This window comes from Athene noctua, chromosome 14, assembly GCF_965140245.1.
Source record: "Athene noctua chromosome 14, bAthNoc1.hap1.1, whole genome shotgun sequence".
NCBI classification, from domain to species: Eukaryota; Metazoa; Chordata; class Aves; order Strigiformes; family Strigidae; genus Athene; species Athene noctua.
Genome location: NC_134050.1, coordinates 10,988,646 through 11,008,732, shown reverse-complemented (window position 1 = coordinate 11,008,732; position 20,087 = coordinate 10,988,646). Strand labels below are relative to the sequence as shown.

The 20,087-nt window shown below is 43.2% G+C and overlaps 4 protein-coding genes across 5 annotated transcripts; 2 read left to right on the top strand and 2 right to left on the bottom strand.

The window, feature by feature from the left end:
• Window positions 1-320: 320 nt before the first annotated feature.
• On the bottom strand, window positions 321-1,256 carry LOC141966053 (olfactory receptor 9G19-like). Its single transcript, XM_074918371.1, has one exon. It carries the CDS (start codon window positions 1,254-1,256, stop codon window positions 321-323), a length of 936 nt encoding a protein of 311 aa, XP_074774472.1.
• A 5,474-nt stretch (window positions 1,257-6,730) lies between these two features.
• Window positions 6,731-8,193, top strand: LOC141966055 (olfactory receptor 5T17-like). 2 transcript variants are annotated; one of them, XM_074918374.1, is made up of 2 exons: window positions 6,731-6,754; window positions 7,288-8,193. In XM_074918374.1, the coding sequence occupies exons 1-2, from the start codon at window positions 6,731-6,733 to the stop codon at window positions 8,191-8,193; spliced, it is 930 nt and encodes a 309-aa protein (XP_074774475.1). The 2 variants fall into 2 exon arrangements, with proteins under 2 accessions (XP_074774475.1, XP_074774476.1); XM_074918375.1 differs by lacking the exon at window positions 6,731-6,754 and having other exon boundaries at window positions 7,258-8,193.
• Window positions 8,194-8,243: 50 nt separating this feature from the next.
• On the bottom strand, window positions 8,244-12,125 carry LOC141966054 (olfactory receptor 5AP2-like). Its single transcript, XM_074918373.1, has 2 exons — window positions 11,227-12,125; window positions 8,244-8,283 (listed from the first exon to the last, which is right to left on the bottom strand). Exons 1-2 carry the CDS (start codon window positions 12,123-12,125, stop codon window positions 8,244-8,246), a joined length of 939 nt encoding a protein of 312 aa, XP_074774474.1.
• Window positions 12,126-16,462: 4,337 nt separating this feature from the next.
• LOC141966193 (olfactory receptor 5AP2-like) lies at window positions 16,463-20,057 on the top strand. Its single transcript, XM_074918627.1, has 2 exons — window positions 16,463-17,374; window positions 20,028-20,057. Exons 1-2 carry the CDS (start codon window positions 16,463-16,465, stop codon window positions 20,055-20,057), a joined length of 942 nt encoding a protein of 313 aa, XP_074774728.1.
• Window positions 20,058-20,087: the final 30 nt, after the last annotated feature.

Genomic DNA, 20,087 nt, shown 5'->3' with positions numbered 1-20,087 from the left:
CATAAGTAAGGAATATTTAATCCATATAAAGCACAAGGTGAAGAAGATGATGTACAACAATGAGGCCAGCCGCTACTAAGATCCCATTTTACAGCAGATATAAATTATATATGGGGACAGTGGGAAGAAGAGGAGGTCTGTCTGTACAGTGACATCTCCTGTCCATCAGGAAGAACTTCAGGATCAGAAGAGCTTATGCTCCTACATTGCCTCCTCCTGCACCTATTGTGAAAAAAAACAAATGAAAACACAAACAAGAAAAAATAGGTACACTTCTTGCTGTATGCATCTTTGGGAACACAATCCCTGGTTTTCTTCTGTTAAGAAGCTGTCTGTCTCTTCACTAGTCTCTTTAGTGCCTCCTTCACCTCCTGGTTCCTCAGGCTGTAGATGAAGGGGTTCAGCATGGGCATCATGACTGTGTAAAACACAGAGATCACCTTGTCCCTCTCCAGGACGTAGGTGGAGCTGGGCCGGGTGTAAATGAAAAGGATGGAGCCATAGTAAAGGGTGACCGTGGTGAGGTGGGCAGCACAGGTGGAGAAGGCTTTGTGCTGTCCCTCGGCTGAGCGCATCTTCAGGATGGCAGCCAGGATGGAGGCGTAGGACATGAGGATGAGCATGGAGGGGAGGATGATGTTGGAGGCCAGGATGAAATACAGAAGCATATGGTAGCTGTCTGTCACATTGCAAGAGAGCTTCACCAGAGGAGGCAGGTCGCAGAAGAAGTCATCGATGACGTTGGTGTCGCAAAAACTGAGGGCAAATGTGCGGCTGGTAATGAGGGTGGAGCTGGCAAAGCCACTGAGGTAGGAAGCAGCCACCATCCCCATGCACAGCTTCTGGGACATGGCAGAAGTGTAGAGCAGTGGGTTGGAGATGGCTGCGTACCGGTCGTAGGCCATCGCTGCCAACAGGTAGCACTCGGTGTAGGCCAAGCCAGCAGAGACAAAGAACTGAGCAGCACACCCAGCAAAGGAGATGCTCTTGTCCTCAGAGACGCAGATCAGCAGGATCTTGGGGGTGTAGACGGAGGAATACCAGAGATCCAGGAAGGACAAGTTCCCAATGAAGAAGTACATCGGGGTATGGAGCCGTGAGCTACGGCATATCACCACGATGAGGGTGATGTTGCTCATGAGAGTGGTGACATAGGCTAAGGAGAACACTATGAACAAGAGAAACTGCAGCTTCGGGTCAGTAGTGAACCCCAGGAGGATGAAACTAGTGACCGAACTGCGATTCCTCTCTTCCATGGGCAGGGGAAAGGCGCTGACCTGGAGACATGGATCACGGTGGCTATTTGGTATTTGCAGTGCGGGGTCTGGGGACACCGACTAAGAGAAGGTCTTCCATGTTGCTGGCATTGTTCTCTGTACCAAAACACAGCTACACACACACAAAAGAAAAAAAGCAGAGTAAATTTTGTATTGAGAAGGGCTGCACTGTTATGATTTTGGTTGTGCTATTTTATGTCAAATAACGGTTTGGTGTTTGCATGACTTTGCATCACTTTGAAAGCTGCACTCGCCATGAACGTTCGTACACACACTGTGCATGGTGCAATGCACACGGCTATGTACACAAACAGTTTCTATATATTGCATATAATGCATTAAATTCTAAATAAAATATTTACAGGAAACAGGGTATGAAAATATGGGTGGGTATATACATGCATGTATGTATACATGTATCTCTGTAGGTATTTGCTGACTGCATTCCCTGACTTTTGTGAATGTGAAATCTCAGTGTTGCATTAAATTACTCATACACTGAGACTCCTTGATTTGAACTATATATGGAGAAACTGGAGGTGCACATTGAAGACAAATGCCTGTAGACTTGCTATCCGGTACAGAACAACAGCATCGTTAGATTTGTTTTCCTGAGTCATACCAGTAAAAGCACCATCTTGATAAGTTTTCTGTTTCCCATGAGCAAACGTTGAATGGTTGGCTGCACGCCTTAAAACTCATAATTACAAATGTGTGTATCGGGGAAGATGTCTTCTTAGGCACATTATTGTACTGAAAGCAGCAGTAATTCAGTGTGTGCATCTGTTTACCCACCTGAGAACAGGCACACCTGCATCTACTGAAGATGTAATTAATTTCACCTGACATTGTCAGTCTGAAAGCTGATTATTTAAGCTCTTTCATAGCCAATGAAAGTGGTAGACTCTTCTATAGGGAGACCAGAGTGTAAGCTCTGTCCTGCTGCTTCCTTGCAACTTTTCCTGTGCTCCAAACAGGTTTGTGAAGACCCCTTTCAAGCGCCCCTGGTGCTGCAGTGAGCTTGATGATCGTCTCATCTGGTCTCATATGTTGATTCTAATATTTGTCATCTGGTAACGCAAGGGATGGGCAGAGAGATGAGGAGACAAAGAAAAGGAAAATTAATCCCCTTGAAGCCTTTTGTCTATCTGTGATATCATATCCTTTGCTGGCTCTTTTTGCCCAGAAATACTTACCTATGGTCTTGTGCACCAAGCGCTGATGGGATCACCAGTTTAGAGATCACGAGAACAGAAGTGCGATGACGCTCTCCGTGTGACATCCCCACACCAGCTCATCTCGCAGGGCAGAGCCAGCAGGTATGTCCTCACCTGCCCCAGCACCGCCTGTGCTGTGTGGCTGGGGGTATTTATCTGTTACCTCTTTCTGCGTTTCCTTAAGGACCTGGTCCCTGAGGTGTGTATTTCAGCTATTTGCTGTGGCCATTGCACTCAACAAACTGTTGCTGCGCAGTTGTGCATCCCCCAGAGACCACTTGAGTTACTCCCTGCACCCCAGAAAGAGACTTTTCAGAGTTTTCATGGTTCTCCATGTTACCTGCTCATTATTTTCATCACTACAGCTGCAGAACAAAAATGCAATCTCAAGAACATCCAAGTTATTTGGATTTAGTTGATTATATCTTTTCACCAGTTTTCATCTGGGAGGAAATGAGAAGTCTTCCTAGGGGTCTTCCCAGAGCATCCTCCACCCTGGTGTTCCTCAGGCTGTGGATCTGGGGGCACTCAGCATGGGGATTACCAGGGTGTAGACAACAGACACCACTTTTTCCTGGTGCAGGAATTTGAAGTCTGCAGTCAATGGGGAGAAGTGGGAACTTTTATGAAATATTTGGAGAAGCTATTTAGGATGTTTGTTTTGGAGCAAGATGAATTGATTCCTAGAGCACCTGGCAACAGGGTGGAGGATGGTCAGATGAAGAGGTCTACACCTATAGAAGACAACATTGAGCTAAATCATGCTCAAACTCAACAGCTGGTATGCTAAATAAAAGTACTGAGGCGCTATAAATGATCTGGAAAAAGAAAAAAAAACCCTACCACAATACAAGCCCATAATTAGCTTTTCATTTCTCAAAACTATGTTGTTTTCAATTTGATTTTGGTATTTCTTTCTGGAGTCCTGCAGGCTGGGATACACAATGAGAAATCCCATGCTGATCCAGGGGACTGGCCTTGGTGACGAGCACCAGACTGTGCGCCACATGCTGATGCCATTGAACGATTCAATTCACATCTCACCTTTTTTTAATTTTTTTTCCCCCTTTAAGCTGTTCAGTGCTCATCAAGACAGTGTTGAAATTGCATAGATTTTGGTGGAATGAAATGAAACTTCAAGCACAGCTTATGAGCCTATCTGGAGGGAGCTGCGTGCTGCTGTTAACCCATACAGACCAGCTGGCTTCCAGAGGTGAAAGATTTGTCCCAGCCTAATCACAATTCTGCTTATGAATCTGGGTGTCTTGTCTCTCACTGTCAGGACAAAGGTTTGGGAGCTAGAGACCCAAAACTGCTAGGTATCTTAGGGAAAGAGGCCACACAGACTCTCAATAGCTTCTTTTTTTTTTTTTTTTTTTTCTGGTAGGTTTTGCTTTCTGCATTCCTTTAAATTAAAACTCATTAGAGGATTTTTGGCATTGTTGCACACTTGAGCACAGATTGTGTTTTTGTATGTTTTCCGAGTGACTAAGGTTTAATGAACAGAATAAGAATAGGGAGTAGAAGCAAGAATACAGACACAATCTGGCAGACTTTCTAATATTTCAAGCTGATGATACTTTTCCTACTTTTGAAATTACCTTGGACACCTGACAGAAAACGCTGCTCTTGTCCCCCCAGACTCAAATTCTGCTGGAAAGCTGGGGACCCAGTGGCATTTAGGTAAGCTGTGAATATGGGATCAGGTAGGTCTTTGGTGAGTTTACTGCCAGATAAAGGCAGAGTGGCTTCGGAAGGGGAAATTACCAGCTGGTCATGTTCAACTTCTCCCGAGTGCTGCCTGTATCCCAGAGAGATGCAATGGCTGTGGTGGCTGTACACAGCCTGCCGAGGTTTTTGGCCTCAAATCTCATTAGGAAAAAAATAACACTGAAGAAAAAGTCTGTCTTGGAACTTAATAGAAGACCTACCTGTGAGAAATTTTGAAAATAATTGGTGCCTTTCTTTAAATATTCATATATTTCACTAGATGAAGGCATCTCTATTAGTCATGGGGCCATTGACACCAATTGTGAAGTGATGGGGAGAGCTTGTCACTAGGCAGCCTGGGTATATGCAGAGTTTATCTGAGGGGGTTTATAACAGCTCTGAATTCTCATTGTCAAATAAATACACATATGGACAGACCCGCTAATAACAGCAGAAATAAGTGGTCCCTGAAATGCAGCCGTTGGAGGTTCTGAAAGTCAAACAAACTAATACAGAGGGACCATCAGCTCTGTAAACTAGATCTCTCGGAGAAAGTAGATAGAAAATTGTTTAGTGAATCCATAAATCAAGACCACAGTATTGTAGACAATACATGTCATGGCACTTGGACCCCATGGACAGTTCGCAATGAAAAGAATCTTGTTTAGGTAAGACTGCAGTTTTGGTAATGATTTGAGTTTAGGTGATTGATATTGCCTTGTTCTTCTCATCACTGCTCATAGCAAAAGTTAAAAAACACCAAACCATGAAAAAATTTAGTAGAGGGACAATTACTGTCTAACCAAAGCCAGCAAAGGCAAAGATCAACATTTGAGGTGTTTTTTGGAGCAAGAGGGTGGTAACAAGGGGAGATCGTGACCGCAGGAAATGCTTGCAAAAAATGTCTTTGTGTTGCTGAAATCCAGCTTAAGTGGTACTAGGAAAGACATTTGAGAAAGTTAGATAGTAACGAGGACTAACTGCAGAAAAAAAGTTGGGATTTGCTTTTGGTGAATCATGTAGACATTCACTTCTCATCTGCTCCCTCTCCTCAGCATGGGAGAGGGGGGAAGACATTTTCTTAAGTCCAAATATTCAAAGCAAATTGTTCTTGGGCTTCATTAGTGAGCCTGGAGATGAAGAAACTTATAGTCCGGGTGGATTTTGCTTGTTGTCAGGCTTCTATTCACCACGGACTCGAATGCCTCCAAGGTCACAGGGATGAGTATAAATACCACTTGAACACTATAAAGTACAGAGGGGGCTTTTCTGCCCTCTGGAAGGTGCAGCAGTAAATCATCCTCAGTGTGACTTTTAAGGAAAGAGTTCTAAAATGCGCTCTCAACATTTGTTTGTAGATGAATTATGACCTTGGTCATCGTCTGGAGTAGGAGCCAAACTCATCCCAGATGCTGAAGGAGCTGCATGGACCTGCACTGAAGATCTGAGTTTTGTTGGAGAAGTTGTGTCTAAGGTGAGGGCATCGTCTGTTCTGGCCAGTCCTCAGCCCTGGACCTGCTCTGAAACAGTGGGACATGAAGGGACATCATGGGACTAAAGTAAGCACCCCTTTCTTTTTATCTTATGGACCTGAAGGTAGTGAGAGAGAGGAATGAAAGGACCAGAGGTGTAAGATACTTCATTTATAGCAACAAGACAGAACAACAGAATGAATCCTACATGGGAGGAGGACTCTTCTGCTTTAAAGTTTAGATGATGTAAAGCAAGGAGACATGTAGGTGTTTGGTCTTTTCATTAGGTGCCTCTGTAATGGCCCTGATGGCCAAAGCAAGAGGGTGCTCGCTGCCTGCAGCACGGGCTGCGTTACCTCCTCTCCCTGCCCTGCTCAGCGCCTGTGTTGGCTTGTATAACCTCAGCTTGTCTTCCAAGTTAGTTTCCACATTGTCACTGTGCCAGTGTGATTTTCCTTTCCTATGGGGCTGTGAAGACTGTGTACACTGAAAACTGTGTGTTTGTATGAGCTTTAAAAGAAAAATGTGCACAATTTTGCTCTGCTTTGTTTTGCAAAGGGAAATGAAAGTTAACAGGAAAAGTATTTCTGCAAGTTGAATTGTTCCATGTTGGTTTATTTTTAAAAAACAGATTATTTTCAAAATGTACCTGTTATTTACTAAGGAAAAAAAGGTGCATTAAATATCTTAATTTAAAAAAAGAAAAAAGTTTATTACTAAGAAATGCCCAGTGTATTGGCCTTCCTCCTATGTTAAGTGTCCCCAGGAAGGCACAAATATGAAGCTGTGTAGGAGATGAAATGCTAAACCCAGGTGGGAACTACCACTGTTCAGTTTGACAAGTAGGTTTTGGTTTTAGGATCCTTTCAAAGCCTCCGGAAAGGCTTGATTCCTCCGAGAGATATCCAGAGTCCAGCTGACATTTTATGACCCTTGGGTAGGAAGGGCTCTGTCTCCCTTTGGTGACACTGAGGAAGCTAAGGGTCCTGCTGAGCTGCCCAAATCACTGTCTATCACTTTACCTGTCTCCCACAGGTTGAATGTGCTACAAAGAATGACACCTGTCAATCACACTGATGTGCACGAGTTTGTTCTCTAGGGGCTGACCACCCTCCCGGATCTCCAGGTCCCCCTTTTCTTGGCTTTCCTGGCCACATACACAGTGACGCTCTTGGGGAACTTTGAGATAATTATATTAATCAGGACTGATCTTCACCATCACACGTCCATGTACTACTATTTCCTCAGCCACTTGGCTTTTGTCAATGTCTGCTATTCCTCCATCATCCTCCCCAAAATGCTGGTACAGATCTTGACAGAGGAGAAAATTATCAGCTTCTTGGTGTGCACAGCCCAGCTCTTCTGCTTCATTGTTTTGGGGGTCGCTGAGTGCCTCTTGCTGGCCGTGATGGCCTACGACAGGTATGTGGTCATCTGCAAGACCCTCCTGTACCCTGCCATCATGGGTGGATGGACATGCTGGTGGCTTGTTGAGGATTGTTGATCTTTTTATGTGCTGAGTCTCTCCATTAATTTATTATTTTTATTATGGATCTCTGAACATAACTTACAGTGCTTTTGGGGAAGATGGCTGAGGAAAATCAAACCAAGCAAGTTACAGAGTTTACTCTCGTGGGGCTGACAGACAACCCACGACTACAGGCACCTTTATTTGTCCTGTTCCTCCTCATTTACTTTATCACACTGGCAGGGAACCTGGGCATGGTTGCATTGATCAGGAGCAGCAGTCAGCTTCAATCACCCATGTACTTTTTCCTTAGCAATTTATCTCTCCTAGATGCTTGCTACTCATCAGTGGTGGCACCAAGGACATTAATGAACCTTCTGATGGAGAAGAAAACAATCTCTCTAGCTGGCTGTGCCACCCAGCTCTTTTTTTTTATAGGTTTTGGGACCACCGAGTGCTTCCTTCTGGCTGCGATGGCGTATGACCGCTACGTGGCCATCTGCAGCCCTTTGCTTTACCCATCCATCATGTCTCCTAGGGTCTGCATCGTGCTCATGACCAGTTCATACGTACTTGGCTTGTTGCACTCTTTGGTGCACACAGACTTCACCTTCAGGCTGCCTTTCTGCCAGCCAGCCAAGGTCGACCATTTCTACTGTGACCTCATGCCTGTTCTAGCGCTCTCCTGCTCTGACACCCACTTCAACAGGCATCTGATATTCGGCCTCGCAGGACTGGTGGAGATGGTGACCATCTCGGCCATCCTGGTCTCCTACATCTTCATCCTCTCTGCTGTCTCAAAGATCAGCTCTGCGAAGGGCCGGCACAAAGCCTTCTCCACTTGCACCTCTCACCTGGCCGGAGTCACCATCTTCCACGGCTCTATCCTCGCCCTGAACTTCCGACCACAGGCCGGCACCACTCTGAGCACGGACAAGATCTTTGCTGTGTTTTACTCACTGGTGGTGCCCATGCTGAACCCCCTGATCTACAGCCTCAGGAATAGGGAGGTGAAGAATGCCCTGAAGGAGTTTTTCATGTGGAAGTAGCTTTGGGATGATATTTATCTGCTGGTTTTGTGACAGACAACACCATAGCTTCACTTGATTTCCTTCACCAAAGATTTTTGGTTCCCCACTCTATTACTTAGGTTTCCAGATTTGTTTGGAGACATTTCCAAGTCTTGCTTTCTTTCTGCTACTGGCTTGTGCCAGTCACCACATACCATAGACACACTGACTAGTCTTCTGTACTTTATTGTATGTAACACTTTTCCCCCCCTCTTGGTCTTTTCAGATGTACACTGGATGTTAGCTCCAGACTCCTTGATAGCCCTGTTAAAATGCTCTTCCACAGTCATCAGCATCTCCCTGTTTATAGCTTAAAACCTGTCTTATGACCTCTTTTTATTTTCAGTGCCTTGCTCCCTTTTCTTTTTAAGGGTAATGAATCTTTTTTGTACAAGTACAGGAAATTTAATGAAATCAATTCATGAAATACTTTTTTTTTTTTTTTCAGGAAAAAGCCAGCATTTATCTCATCTATGTTAGGCATCACTCTGAGGTATCTGTCCTATTACCTAAAGGGTAAAGCTAGATAAGGTATCTAAAGCTTAAGGTTTTGTAACTAATTTTTAGATAGATAAGTCTAGGTTATATGAATGTAGTTGTACATGCTCAGGTCAGTAAGGGCCAGGTTTTGAATGATCTCCAGGGCATCCAGTTTTCTCTTTCCAAAACATTCAGACTGGTCTAACTGCACAGGGCAAAGAGGCATATTTCCAGCTCTTCCTGTCAAAAAAAGTTGCTTGCTTTTTGAGTTGTCAGAGCCACTTATGGAGAGGACATCTATTATGTATTTTGTGTGGGAAGTTTCTGTCTACAGCCATGGGTTTCTACATTTTTTAGATTTGTTCTCTGCAAAGATTGAAGCAAAATAACTCAACGATGCTCTTAGTAGAAAAAGCATTTCCAAAAAACCAAGCCTGTTTCTCATATTGCAGGAGTTTACGATTCTGCCTCCCCTGCACTTTAGACTGAAGTTCCTCTTGGAAGTTCACTGAGTTGGATCCACCACACACAAGACTGTGGCAGCCCAGACCTCTTTTAGGAGCGTTTGGGAGTGTAACACCAAGTCTGGGCAAACCTTTGAGCATTTTAATTGTCTCTGCTTTGGAAACTTAATTAAAAACAAGAGGCAATAAGGACACCCAGAGTGGGGTAATTCATCAAGCAGCAATGAGCTCTACATATATTTCTTATTTAGGCTCCCTTTCCCATGAAAGGTTGGACCAGATGATCTTCCAAGGTCCAGCTTAAGCTTTTGATGGTTCTATGATTCTGTTATGTATAGCATAAGCAAAAATATCCAACAAAATAGAAGTAAACAATGTGTGGTGAGGGTTTTAAAATAAACTATCTGATATCAAAAGTCTCTGTCTTGCCAGGTTCTTTAGCATTTAATTATATCGATTCTGGCTCCTACATTCAGCTGCAGCTGGAAGCCACTTTTCCCTCAGACCTAAGATAATGTCTCCCCTCTTGCTGACATTTGCCAGAGCACACAAAAGAGACTGTTCACCATCTATCTACTTACCAGCTATAAGCTAATTCCTACTCTGCTCAGGGAAAGATATTTTCCTGCTGCAGCATTTCCCTGCTGCAGACAAGGTAGGTGGGTCTGTAACTCATCACACCTCCTGAAGGAGTCCAAGTGGCATCAACAGGCAAGGGGCAACCAAAATCAAGTGTGTGAGGAGGAAAACCCTATGCTGAACTCATCCACCCAACCATAATCTCCCTAGATTTTACAAGGAAGTTGCAGAATTGCTCCTAATCACAAATGCTTATGAGTGTGCACGCAAGAAACAACAAATGTCCTTTGGAATTAATTAGGACGAGCAGAAATTCAGATGCTTTTTCTCTTATGTGCCTGCCAGGTAAAGAATTGCTGGCCTGTCCTCAGTGTTGTGGCCATTTCTGCACCATGCTTTATGTCTCCCCTTCAATGAGCTGTAATTTGCAGAACTGCTGGGTTTTGCCTGTTTTTTTCAGACCCAGAGAGCTATCAGCTACCCATACATTGTGTTAGGGATTGTCTGTCAACTATGGAAACGAGACACATGCTTAATTTTTAAACAAAATACGCCATTTGGTTTTCATGGTGAGCTGGGTGTTTGGATGCAGGACACTGATGCATATCTCCGGGTGTAATTCCATTTGTCTCTCCACTTAAGTAAATGGCACTTAAGATGAATGTAAAACACCACTTAAAATGAACGGCAGGCCCCCTTGACACTATCACTGTGCAGAAATTGTCCTTAACTCTTGGCAGTCTCAACATGGTTCATTGTGTATTTTTAATTATATTTTAGTTATATTGCCTACACTTTCTTCCTTTAAGTGAAGGCATATACTGGTGTGCAGTCTGAGGAGGGATTCCCCTGGATATTCAAAGGTATAGCTTGAGATCCTGACTCCCACCAGCTTTTTCACTTTTTAAGTCAGAAAAAAATGCACTGTATCTTCTCAAGACTTTTATCTTACTTTTTTTAGGGGGCAAGCAAATTTAAAAATACACTTACTCTTCCAAAATGTTCTCTTCTACCCCAGCAGCTTAACTGTAATAAATAACTTGCAGGTAACAGTGAGGAATTTTATTGGAGTTTGAGGATAAGGTCAATAATCTTGCAAGAAAAATACATGCTTATCAGTGAAAAGAAGTTATAAATCAACAAAAATATGATTCATGCTTCCTGTGAGAAAAAAAAAAAAAAGCCTGGAATAATTCAGATAAATTTCTTCCTAGAGGATGGTGACTGCAAAGTGAAATAAAGTTTGAGGCTCCCACTCTGCCTGGTTTCCTTCCAAGGAAGATGTGTTTGTGGGATCTATTTCTCAGGGCTAAGTACCATAATTCACTTTTGTGCAGAAACTGTGGAAGAACCTACATAAAATTGCAAGGCTTAGGGAAAAATCCAGTCATTTTAACGTATCAAACTTTCTCACTTAAGATAAATTGTTCACTTGCTAGCTGATACAACTCTTCTATGTTGACAGCGATTTAACATCCTTCTCCTGCACTTCACCAGAGCACCCTTCACCTCCTTGTTCCTCAGGCTGTAGATGAATGGGTTGAGCATGGGGGTGACCACAGTGTAGAAGATGGAGGCCACTTTATCCAGGCTTCTGTGGCTAGATGCAGGTTGTAGGTACATGAAGAATATTGTCCCATAGAATAAGGAAACGGCTGCCAAGTGGGAGGTGCAGGTGTTGAAGGCTCTGGACCGGCTCTGTGCTGAGCGCATTCTCAGGACTGTACGGAGGATACAGATGTAGGAGAGCAAAATGATCATGCTCGTGCCCACTGCATTTATCACAACAAAAGCAAAGATGACCATCTTGTTCCTGTGGGTTTCGGAGCACATGAGCTTTAGGACAGGGCTGATGTCACAGAAGAAGTGGTCGATTTGGTTGGGTCCGCAGAAGGAACCCCCAAAGGTACAGCCTGTGTAGATGATGGCACTAAGAAAGGCAACGAGGTAGGACAATGCTACCAGCCGCTGGCAGACACGGCTGGAGATGACCGTCACGTACAGGAGGGGGTTGCAGATAGCAACATGCCGGTCATAGGCCATCACAGCCAGGAGGTGACACTCAGCGGTCGCAAAGAAAGCAAAGCCATGGAACTGTGTCACACAGCCAGCAAAAGAAATGGTTTTATTCTCTGATAACAGGTCTGCTAGCATTTTGGGGGAGATGACTGTGGAATAGCAGACATCGGTGAATGAAAAATGGCTGAGGAAGAAGTACATGGGGGTGTGGAGGCTGGGAACCACCCAAACCAAGACCATAATCCCCATGTTCCCCACCAAAGTGACAATGTAGATCAATAGAAACAACCCAAAGAGAGGGGCCTGCACACATGGACTGTCTGTAATTCCCAAGAGGATGAATTTAGTCTGTGTGTGATTTCCTCCCATGGCCAGATGTTACCTGCTGAGACAAAAGGAATAAAAATATCAAAATGATAAAAAATAGAGTTTCACTTTTGGACCATATTTCATTCCAATCAATCACCATTTTAACTGTCCCATTTTAACTGTCCCATTTTGTCCCCTGCTGTATTTTTTAAACTCAAATTGTACATGTTTTTTGATTTTCAGTTGAGGTACTAAGAAAAGCACAGGGAGTGAGTTGAGACAATAGTAATGGCAATTTTGTTTTCCTATGCTTGGATACTTAAACCAATGGATTTATTCTAGTAAGTGTGTTTTCAGATTTATGAAAAAAATCAGATCTTTATTCACTTTTAGTTTGAAAGAAATTTGTTTCAGAAGACACCTCAGAGGAACCTCATAGGAGCGCACGTAAACCTGGAGTAAGAGAAAGTCACAGTCCCAGTGAAATCACAGATTACACAACATTGATGACCTGCAGACATTTTCCCTTGGCTTTTAATTATTATTCCAGTCTTCAAATCACATTTATCAAACTATTATATATCATTCACAATGGATAAAATCCACATTGGTAAATTAATGATTTATACCTTTATTAATTCCAGCACACTGAAACATCCTGAAACCATGGGCATTAAGTCAAGATGCTTACTTGAAAACTGAATTAATTTTTAAAAGTGATGATTCCAGAGGCTGTTTTGTTAATGACTATATTATGCTGACAATTTGAAATGTTGCATTTCTTTATAACAAAATAAGATACGTCCTTCTTTAACACTTGCATAAATCAGTTCATCTTGCTTTAACTACTTAAGTAAGAGAAAAACAATTTGCATAAGCCATTACTCAGTCTTATTATAAAGAAAACTTACTTTGGTGAGGCTGTTTTCTGACAGAGCCCAAAAAAAGAGGACATGAAGAAGAAAGCCCACTGCTCTGCTTTGTCTTGGCGTTACGGCTCCTCCTGTGCCTCCTCTGCTATCGAGTGATGGGAGTCAAGGGTTTATCCCAAATGCAGCAGAGAGCATCTATGCGCCCACATAACCTCTGTTAACCACCCGGTGTGACTTCCCAGACTCCAGTAGCTGAGCTTGTGGGTGATGGGACTGTAAATATGGTCCCTCATGCTCTCCTGGGAGAAAGCCCCCAGGGCTCCTCATGACAGGGTTTAACAAAGAGAGAGAGAAAAAAAAAAAAAAAAAGAAAAGGTTGAAATACAATTCTGAAAGCCATGGTGCTGCTTTGGATATATGGAAGACGTCACATGGATGAGCCATCACTGGGCACAGATGCACATCTGCACAGTGATGACCAGCTTGTATGATGCTTCTGAGATACTTGTGGAGCATGCAAAGGTCTGGCCTTGCTGACAGAATGAAAATGGGTTTAAGAGACATTTCAGATCTGTCGGAGGATCCCCAAATGGTACATAAAGTACAGTTGATTGTCTCTGGAGCTGCTGATGTCCCTCTGTGAACACTAGACAGCCCAGTTTTCCAGCAAGGGTGGGATTATCCACATTTAGGTACCTGTGGCCCAGATGTCCACTGAGCTGGTGACTCGGGCTTCCACTATACTTAATGGTGAGAAACAGGCATTTTCAGAGAGTGATTAATTGTCCCAGAGTGAATTAATAGGCCTTAATCACCCTGACAAGCCTCACCTGGTGTCTCCAGCGCCACCCTCTGCCCATTTGCCCATGACCTCTATTTAAGCTCAGCCCAGGGAAGTTGCATCTTTCTTGGGTTATGCTAGAGGTGTCCTAGTTTCCAGTTTAGCATGGCTATGGATTCCTTTAGTCTGCACCTAGACTTGATCATGGACCTGCTTATCAATTGCTGGATCTGACCAGGGGACTGACTTGCCTTGACGTTGGACCTGCCTCATCATCACCAACTTGCCTGACATTCTAGAATCTTGGCTGAATTCAGTCCAGGTCTTGGGTCTGCTCTACTCGCCTTGCTCAGGTACTGTGGGATGGTCCCCTGCACACCATGGTGTCCCCCTTGGCTCTATTTAAAGAGATTAAAGAGGACAAAAGCCTGTGGCACTCCCCAGCCCCCAGGGAGAGTACAACCCATCACCCTCAGCACCCAACAGCCCACCAGGGCTCTTCTGGCTGTTGCTCTCCACCCAGACCATGTGTACCATGGGAAACAGTATTTTCCATGAGGGGAATGGAGTAATAAATTTAACACTATATTAAAATGTTATTCTCTGGTCCTCAGTACCTCCTTTATTTACTAATTGGATATTAGAATTATGGTCTTCAGTAGGTTGGTAACATTTTGTTTTGAAAATGGGTAGAGTACTCCTTATGATTTTCAAGGCTTAGTAAAGATTGATAAATTTTTCTGGCTTGAGTGTTTCCATAGCTACAAAATGCTGAGATGCTGTCTCTAAGAGATGTTGTTTCTCAATAACCTCACAGCAGTTTCTGATCTTGGTGTATTCTGGCTCCCAGAAGACAACCCATCTCAAGGGTTGAGGAAGTAATAGCTCCAGACATCTAACTCTTAAAAATCGCTAAGGGAACTTTCCGATTATATCTGAAGGGGAGAAAAAACAAGAGTGATTGGCATGGGGTGATGTGCCCAACGAGGCTGTTGGCAGCTTATCCCAACTACCTAAGATGGAAAGCAATAACTAGTGAAGACAGAGCCTCGGAGAGACTCAGCCATACATGGATGTTCAACACCATGTAGCATTAAAGAGAGAAGGGAAGAGGACTTGGAATAAATTTTCTTCCCTGAAGCTCTGATTTATAAAGCAAGTTAGAATGTGGAAAAATAAATTTTTTTTCTTAAGTCAGTGATGATTCTGTGCAATGTAGACAGGTAAGAAAGATCTGATTAGAGTCAGTGCCAAAGAAATGTAGCAGTGATTGTCACAAGAGCAAAAGCTGCCATTTCTCTTTGGAAATGTATCCTTGGCTACTGGTAATAGTTTTACTGGGACAAGTATATACGTGTACAGAAGAGATCTTTAGTATATCTTATGTGTTTACTCTCTTCCCAAGCACAATCTTTTTTGGGGATGTAATAATTATTTTATTTTGTTTGAGATGATTACACACACTTTCAAGGGAACTTAATAGGATATTGCCTAACTTTCTGTATTTTTTTCCTCAGAAATAAAAAGGTGCAGATTCTATTTGTCTTTTGAATGATCTCCTTGGAGAAACTAAGAGCAGAGGCCAGCACAAAAGTAGTTCAGACTGAAAAAGGCTGGATCTTCTACAGGAAATAAGAAGAGGTGGCATCTCGGGTGCCGTTTGGGGGATGGTGGTGGAATTGGTGGCAGCAGGAACTTGAGGCAATGAGAGTCGTCAGGGTCAAGCAGAGGCCTGGACTAGGGAATAAAAAAGAAATTGAAGTCTATTCCAGCCTGGTACGAGGGCAGAGTGAGGCTTTCTTGGAGAGAAAGAGGAGCTACATTTAAACTGCTCTCAAATATCTGAGACAGACTAATGTTACAACTCTTTTCTAAAAGAATATTTTACTTTCTAACCTTAATTTGGCATGTTAATCTGCTGTTTGAAAGTATTTGGGAGGTCACTGTTTGCTTAAAATATAAGTTAAATTATGGGGAAAGAGGGAATAGCACAATTTTTAGCAAGTCACCAGCTAAGCTGGAAGATACTGGAAAAAGAAAGATGTATACATATGCCCTTCTGTCCATGTATTTATTCTTATGAGAGCAGTTATTGAAATGCAGTTTATTTCCCAAAGTAGCCACTAACTTTATTTTTTTAAAAAAGCCAAACATTATTTTTGTTTCTAAGCACTTAGAATAGACACCCAGAGCAACAAATTCAAACCCTGAGCTACCTGGGATAATAAAAAGTCTCTGGGACATCATCAACCTGAAAATCAGAGTGACTGCTAATATTCATCCAGTTTGTGTATTATCAGAACAAACATTAATGAATATGGGCTGCTTGTTTCTTAAGGTGGTGAAAACTGCAGATGGACGGAAACCATGCCCATAGTGAAGACCATAGTGGTGTCCAAGGGGAAACTTGCTTTCTTGTTTGTTTTTTTTGTTTTTTTTACCTTCAAATCAGTGCATGAAGGTGGAAGATAAGCTTGGGTTTAACCAAGAAAAGCTTGGTTTAAAATGGAGTCTTAAGTCTCCATCTTATAGTCAGGAGACACGTGTGCCTGCGTGGCCAGGGGGTTGTGAACCAACTGAGCATCCTGTCAGGATATTTGGCAGTGTTTCATTAGGAAATGCCCTCATTATCTACAGAGCACAGGTTTAAAAGCCACTAATAACGAAGCAAGGGATCAAGTCAGCGTAACAGATCTCATGGAAATCGTCTCCCTGTCTGAGAGCTGGAAGTCTCTTGCACACTGATGGCTCAGGAAAACTGGACTACAGTGACAGAATTTGTTTTCAAGGGGCTCACTGATTGCCTTGACCTCCAAGTTACCCTCTTTGTGGTTTTCTTGCTCATCTATGTCATCACTGTGGTGGGAAACCTTGGCGTTGTTGCTACAGTCTGGCTTGATTCCCAGCTTCAAACCCCCATGTACTTCTTTCTCAGCAACTTGTCCTTCTTGGATCTGTGCTACTCCTCAGTTGTGACACCCAAAATGCTACTGAATATCTCATCAGAAAGGAAGACCATTTCTTTTGCTGGCTGCTTCACACAGCTGTATTTTTACGCTGCTTTTGTAACTGTGGAGTTCTATCTCCTGGCCGTGATGGTGTATGATAGCTACATTGCCATCTGCAACCCCCTGCGCTACCCTATTGTCATGTCCCGGAAGGTCTGTGTTTCCCTCTTGACAGGCTCCTATGCAGTGGGGTTTTTTGATTCTGTGGTACTCACAGGCTTTGGGCTGAGAGTGTCTTTCTGCGGCCCCAATGTCATTGACCACTTCTTCTGTGATGGGCCACCACTGTCAAAACTGTCCTGCTCCGATATTCGCCTCAACCAAGCGCTGATACTTGCTTTTGGGGGCTTCAACGAGGTGACCACTGTATCAATCATCCTCGTCTCCTACGGCCACATCCTGTTCACCATCCTGAGGATGGGCTCTGCGCTGGGCAAGCGCAAAGCTTTTGGTACCTGTGCATCCCACATGGTGGTTGTCACCATCTTCTATGGAACCCTTCTCTTCATGTACCTGCGGCCCAGCTCCAGCTACTCCCTGGGCAGGGACAAAATCGTTTCTGTCTTTTATGTGTTTGTGACCCCGATGTTGAACGCCTTCATCTACAGCCTGAGGAACCAGGAGGTGAAAAGTGCTCTGAAAAGAGCAGTAGGGAGAGTAATTGTTTTCCTGCTAAAGAGGTAAATGGTTTGACATTTAGGCAGTGATGGGAATGGGGTCTGTGCTTTGGGGTCTTTTTGAAATCAGAGAAGCTGTGATAATTCTTCTGGATATTATTGTCCATTTTGTAGTTTGGCTCTATTGATGTGGGATTGTTTTGTTATACCTCAGCCTCTAGATAGTGCTTTTCATAACAGGAGAAATACGTACTCATTGAAGACCTACCAAAGGTCAGTTCATAGGGAATGTGCTAAAATGTCCAGATTTTTTCAGAATATTTGGAGACAAACATGTGCTGGCTTTTCTCATGGACCTGCCATTCCTTAGGCAACCCCAAGTCACCTCTTTCTTGAAGGGAAATACAGTGACAAGGCTCAGCCCTATAAAAATGACACGAGATTATTTTTTTTTGCTGGGGACTTGGACCATTTTTTTCTCAGCTGTCTTTGGCCTGAGCCTGCTCATGGTCATCCTCAGCACAGCAGACTACATCCCTACCAAGTGCTGTACCTCTTCTAGCCATGAGATGGGATCTACAGATTTAAGGCGAACTTCAGTGCTTCCAGATAATCCTCATGCCAGGTGGGAGCAGCAGAAGAACATGTGGAACAGACCAAGGAGGCTTGGATGGGAGAGGAGGAAATGTTTCCCTAAATCTGCAGGAACTGGTGGAAATTGAGGGGAACTTCTCTGAATCCTCTTCTTAATAATGACCCATCAAAGTATGTTCAAAGGTATTTTAAAAACTTTATGCTGCACTTCAATCCTTCAATATGTGTTTTATAATGAATAAATACTTCAAACAACTTTGTTAATATGCAACATTAAGTATTGGACAGTGACAGTTCCTAAATGTACTGTTTAGTAGAATTTTTCAGTACATATATTCAAGCTTAAGGATGTACAATAAAACCATGGTGCATTAGTTGCAATAAACATAATATTTCTAATTTTCTCAAAGCATGTAGTTATCCGTATCTGAAATACCATTAGCTGTGGGATTTAACTGGCCAAATTTGAAGTTTAATGGGTAAACATTAAATCTGATCTTAATCCCTCTCCCTAACAGGAATGAAAGACCATGATTCTTGTTAAAATAAACATGGGAAATGGCTTGGGTGAACTATGTTGCATAAAGACATAATATGCTGCATATAGGAAATGTAACATGGCTCTGACATTTAACTTCAAGACATCTGAATTTATGGGGGCTGAAACCCACCCAGCCTATAGGTCACGTCCTTTCCATATGTCAGATTTCAGTTTATATAGTTTTCATGGGGTTTTATTTGCAACTCCTCCTTTCCATTCCTACCTCCATTATAAGAGGAAAATTGATAGGCCAAAAATACCCTTAGAAGGAGAAATACACAACAGAGCTGCATAGCTGATACAAGGGAGATGAAGAATTTAGTGATAAACATTTCAAAGGTTTTTGCCTGATAACTGTGTAATTGCTTTCTACAACTTGGTTTTCATTCTTTGTCATTCTTCTGTAAGAAGCAAAGTTTACTTTGGAAATAACTGGAATGCATGTTTTTCTTGACCTTCTTGAGGAGGAAGGGGTGTTTTGAGTTGTACCTGGAGGTTTGGTAATAGAGTGGGGACAAGTATGAATCAGTGGTGAAAGTGTTGGCGTAAACTCTGCAAATACAAACCCTGCTGTTAAAATACTGCCCTTTGTAGAGCTACACCCAACCAAAACCCTGTCTGGGGTCAGCCCAACTCTCTGTGTTGCTCTTCTCTGTCAATATTTGGGTTTGCTGGTGCTGGTCTGTTGCTGGTTGTGCTGGCTCTGGTCTCCAGTGCAGTTGAAAGTTTCCTGCTGGGCTCCAGCTGCTCCTTCAGAAGGTCACGGGGTCCTATAAGTCCTGTAGTGTTTCTGCCTGAGCCACCTCTTTGGCCAACTGAATCACACAGCTGGAGTTCACAGACTGGAAAAGAAGCTGGGACACCTGTAGTTCATGTGTAGGTCCATAGGTCATGGTGACCTGGAGCAAGGTGAGCCCAGAACCATCCCACATGTCCATCTCTCAGCCAGTCCTCTACGCTCTGAGGAATACTGATGGAGAACTTGTCCAAAGGAGACCCACACACGCTCACATGAACATGACAAACCCTCCCTTGGGCTACACTGGGTCTCTTGATCCATCTAATTCCGCCTGAGGACGCCACAGGACATAAGGACATAGGTTTGGCAGATATGGCACAAGATGTAGGAAGACTTGTTCCCTTTAGGGGACCAGGAGAGATGTATGGGGGGTCTTGGGTAGTCCCGGGCACCCATGTCTGAACAGCTGAACTATCACCTTAATTTCTGACTGCGAGGAGGGCCTAGGCAGCTGGCTCATATGTCTACACTTAACGTTGTTGACAACTGATAGATGAATAAATCCCATCTATGGATATGATCCAAATATGGACTGCTGCTTACATGGTGACTACCCATGCTGTCAGTTTAATCTAAAAGCATGGGCTTCTATCATTTAAAGGGAAAAACAGCTATACTGAAAGAAACAGTGTGAATTTTAAACTCCTGAAAATGTTCCAGACACTGACAGAAGCTGGTATCTCTTGGGTGTGTTGAACAGAGATGAATTACACTGAAATTACCATGAATATGCTATAAATTTTCTGCTAGACAAAAAGTTTGCAGAAAGAACTGGTTTAGCACCATCACTTTTCAAAATAATCTGTGATG

Excerpts from the sequence above, each read along its gene's own strand:
- LOC141966053 (XM_074918371.1), bottom strand. The coding sequence starts at position 1,256 with ATGGAAGAGAGGAATCGCAGTTCGGTCACTAGTTTCATCCTCCTGGGG.
- LOC141966055 (XM_074918374.1), top strand. The coding sequence starts at position 6,731 with ATGACACCTGTCAATCACACTGAT. Across the intron at positions 6,755-7,287 it reads CACCTGTCAATCACACTGAT|CAAGTTACAGAGTTTACTCT; the intron begins GTGCACGAGTTT and ends AATCAAACCAAG.
- LOC141966054 (XM_074918373.1), bottom strand. The coding sequence starts at position 12,125 with ATGGGAGGAAATCACACACAGACTAAATTCATCCTCTTGGGAATTACA. Across the intron at positions 8,284-11,226 it reads GTGAAGGGTGCTCTGGTGAA|AGTGGGGAACCAAAAATCTT; the intron begins GTGCAGGAGAAG and ends CCTAAGTAATAG.
- LOC141966193 (XM_074918627.1), top strand. The coding sequence starts at position 16,463 with ATGGCTCAGGAAAACTGGACTACAGTGACAGAATTTGTTTTCAAGGGG. Across the intron at positions 17,375-20,027 it reads AAAGTGCTCTGAAAAGAGCA|ACAAAAAGTTTGCAGAAAGA; the intron begins GTAGGGAGAGTA and ends ATTTTCTGCTAG.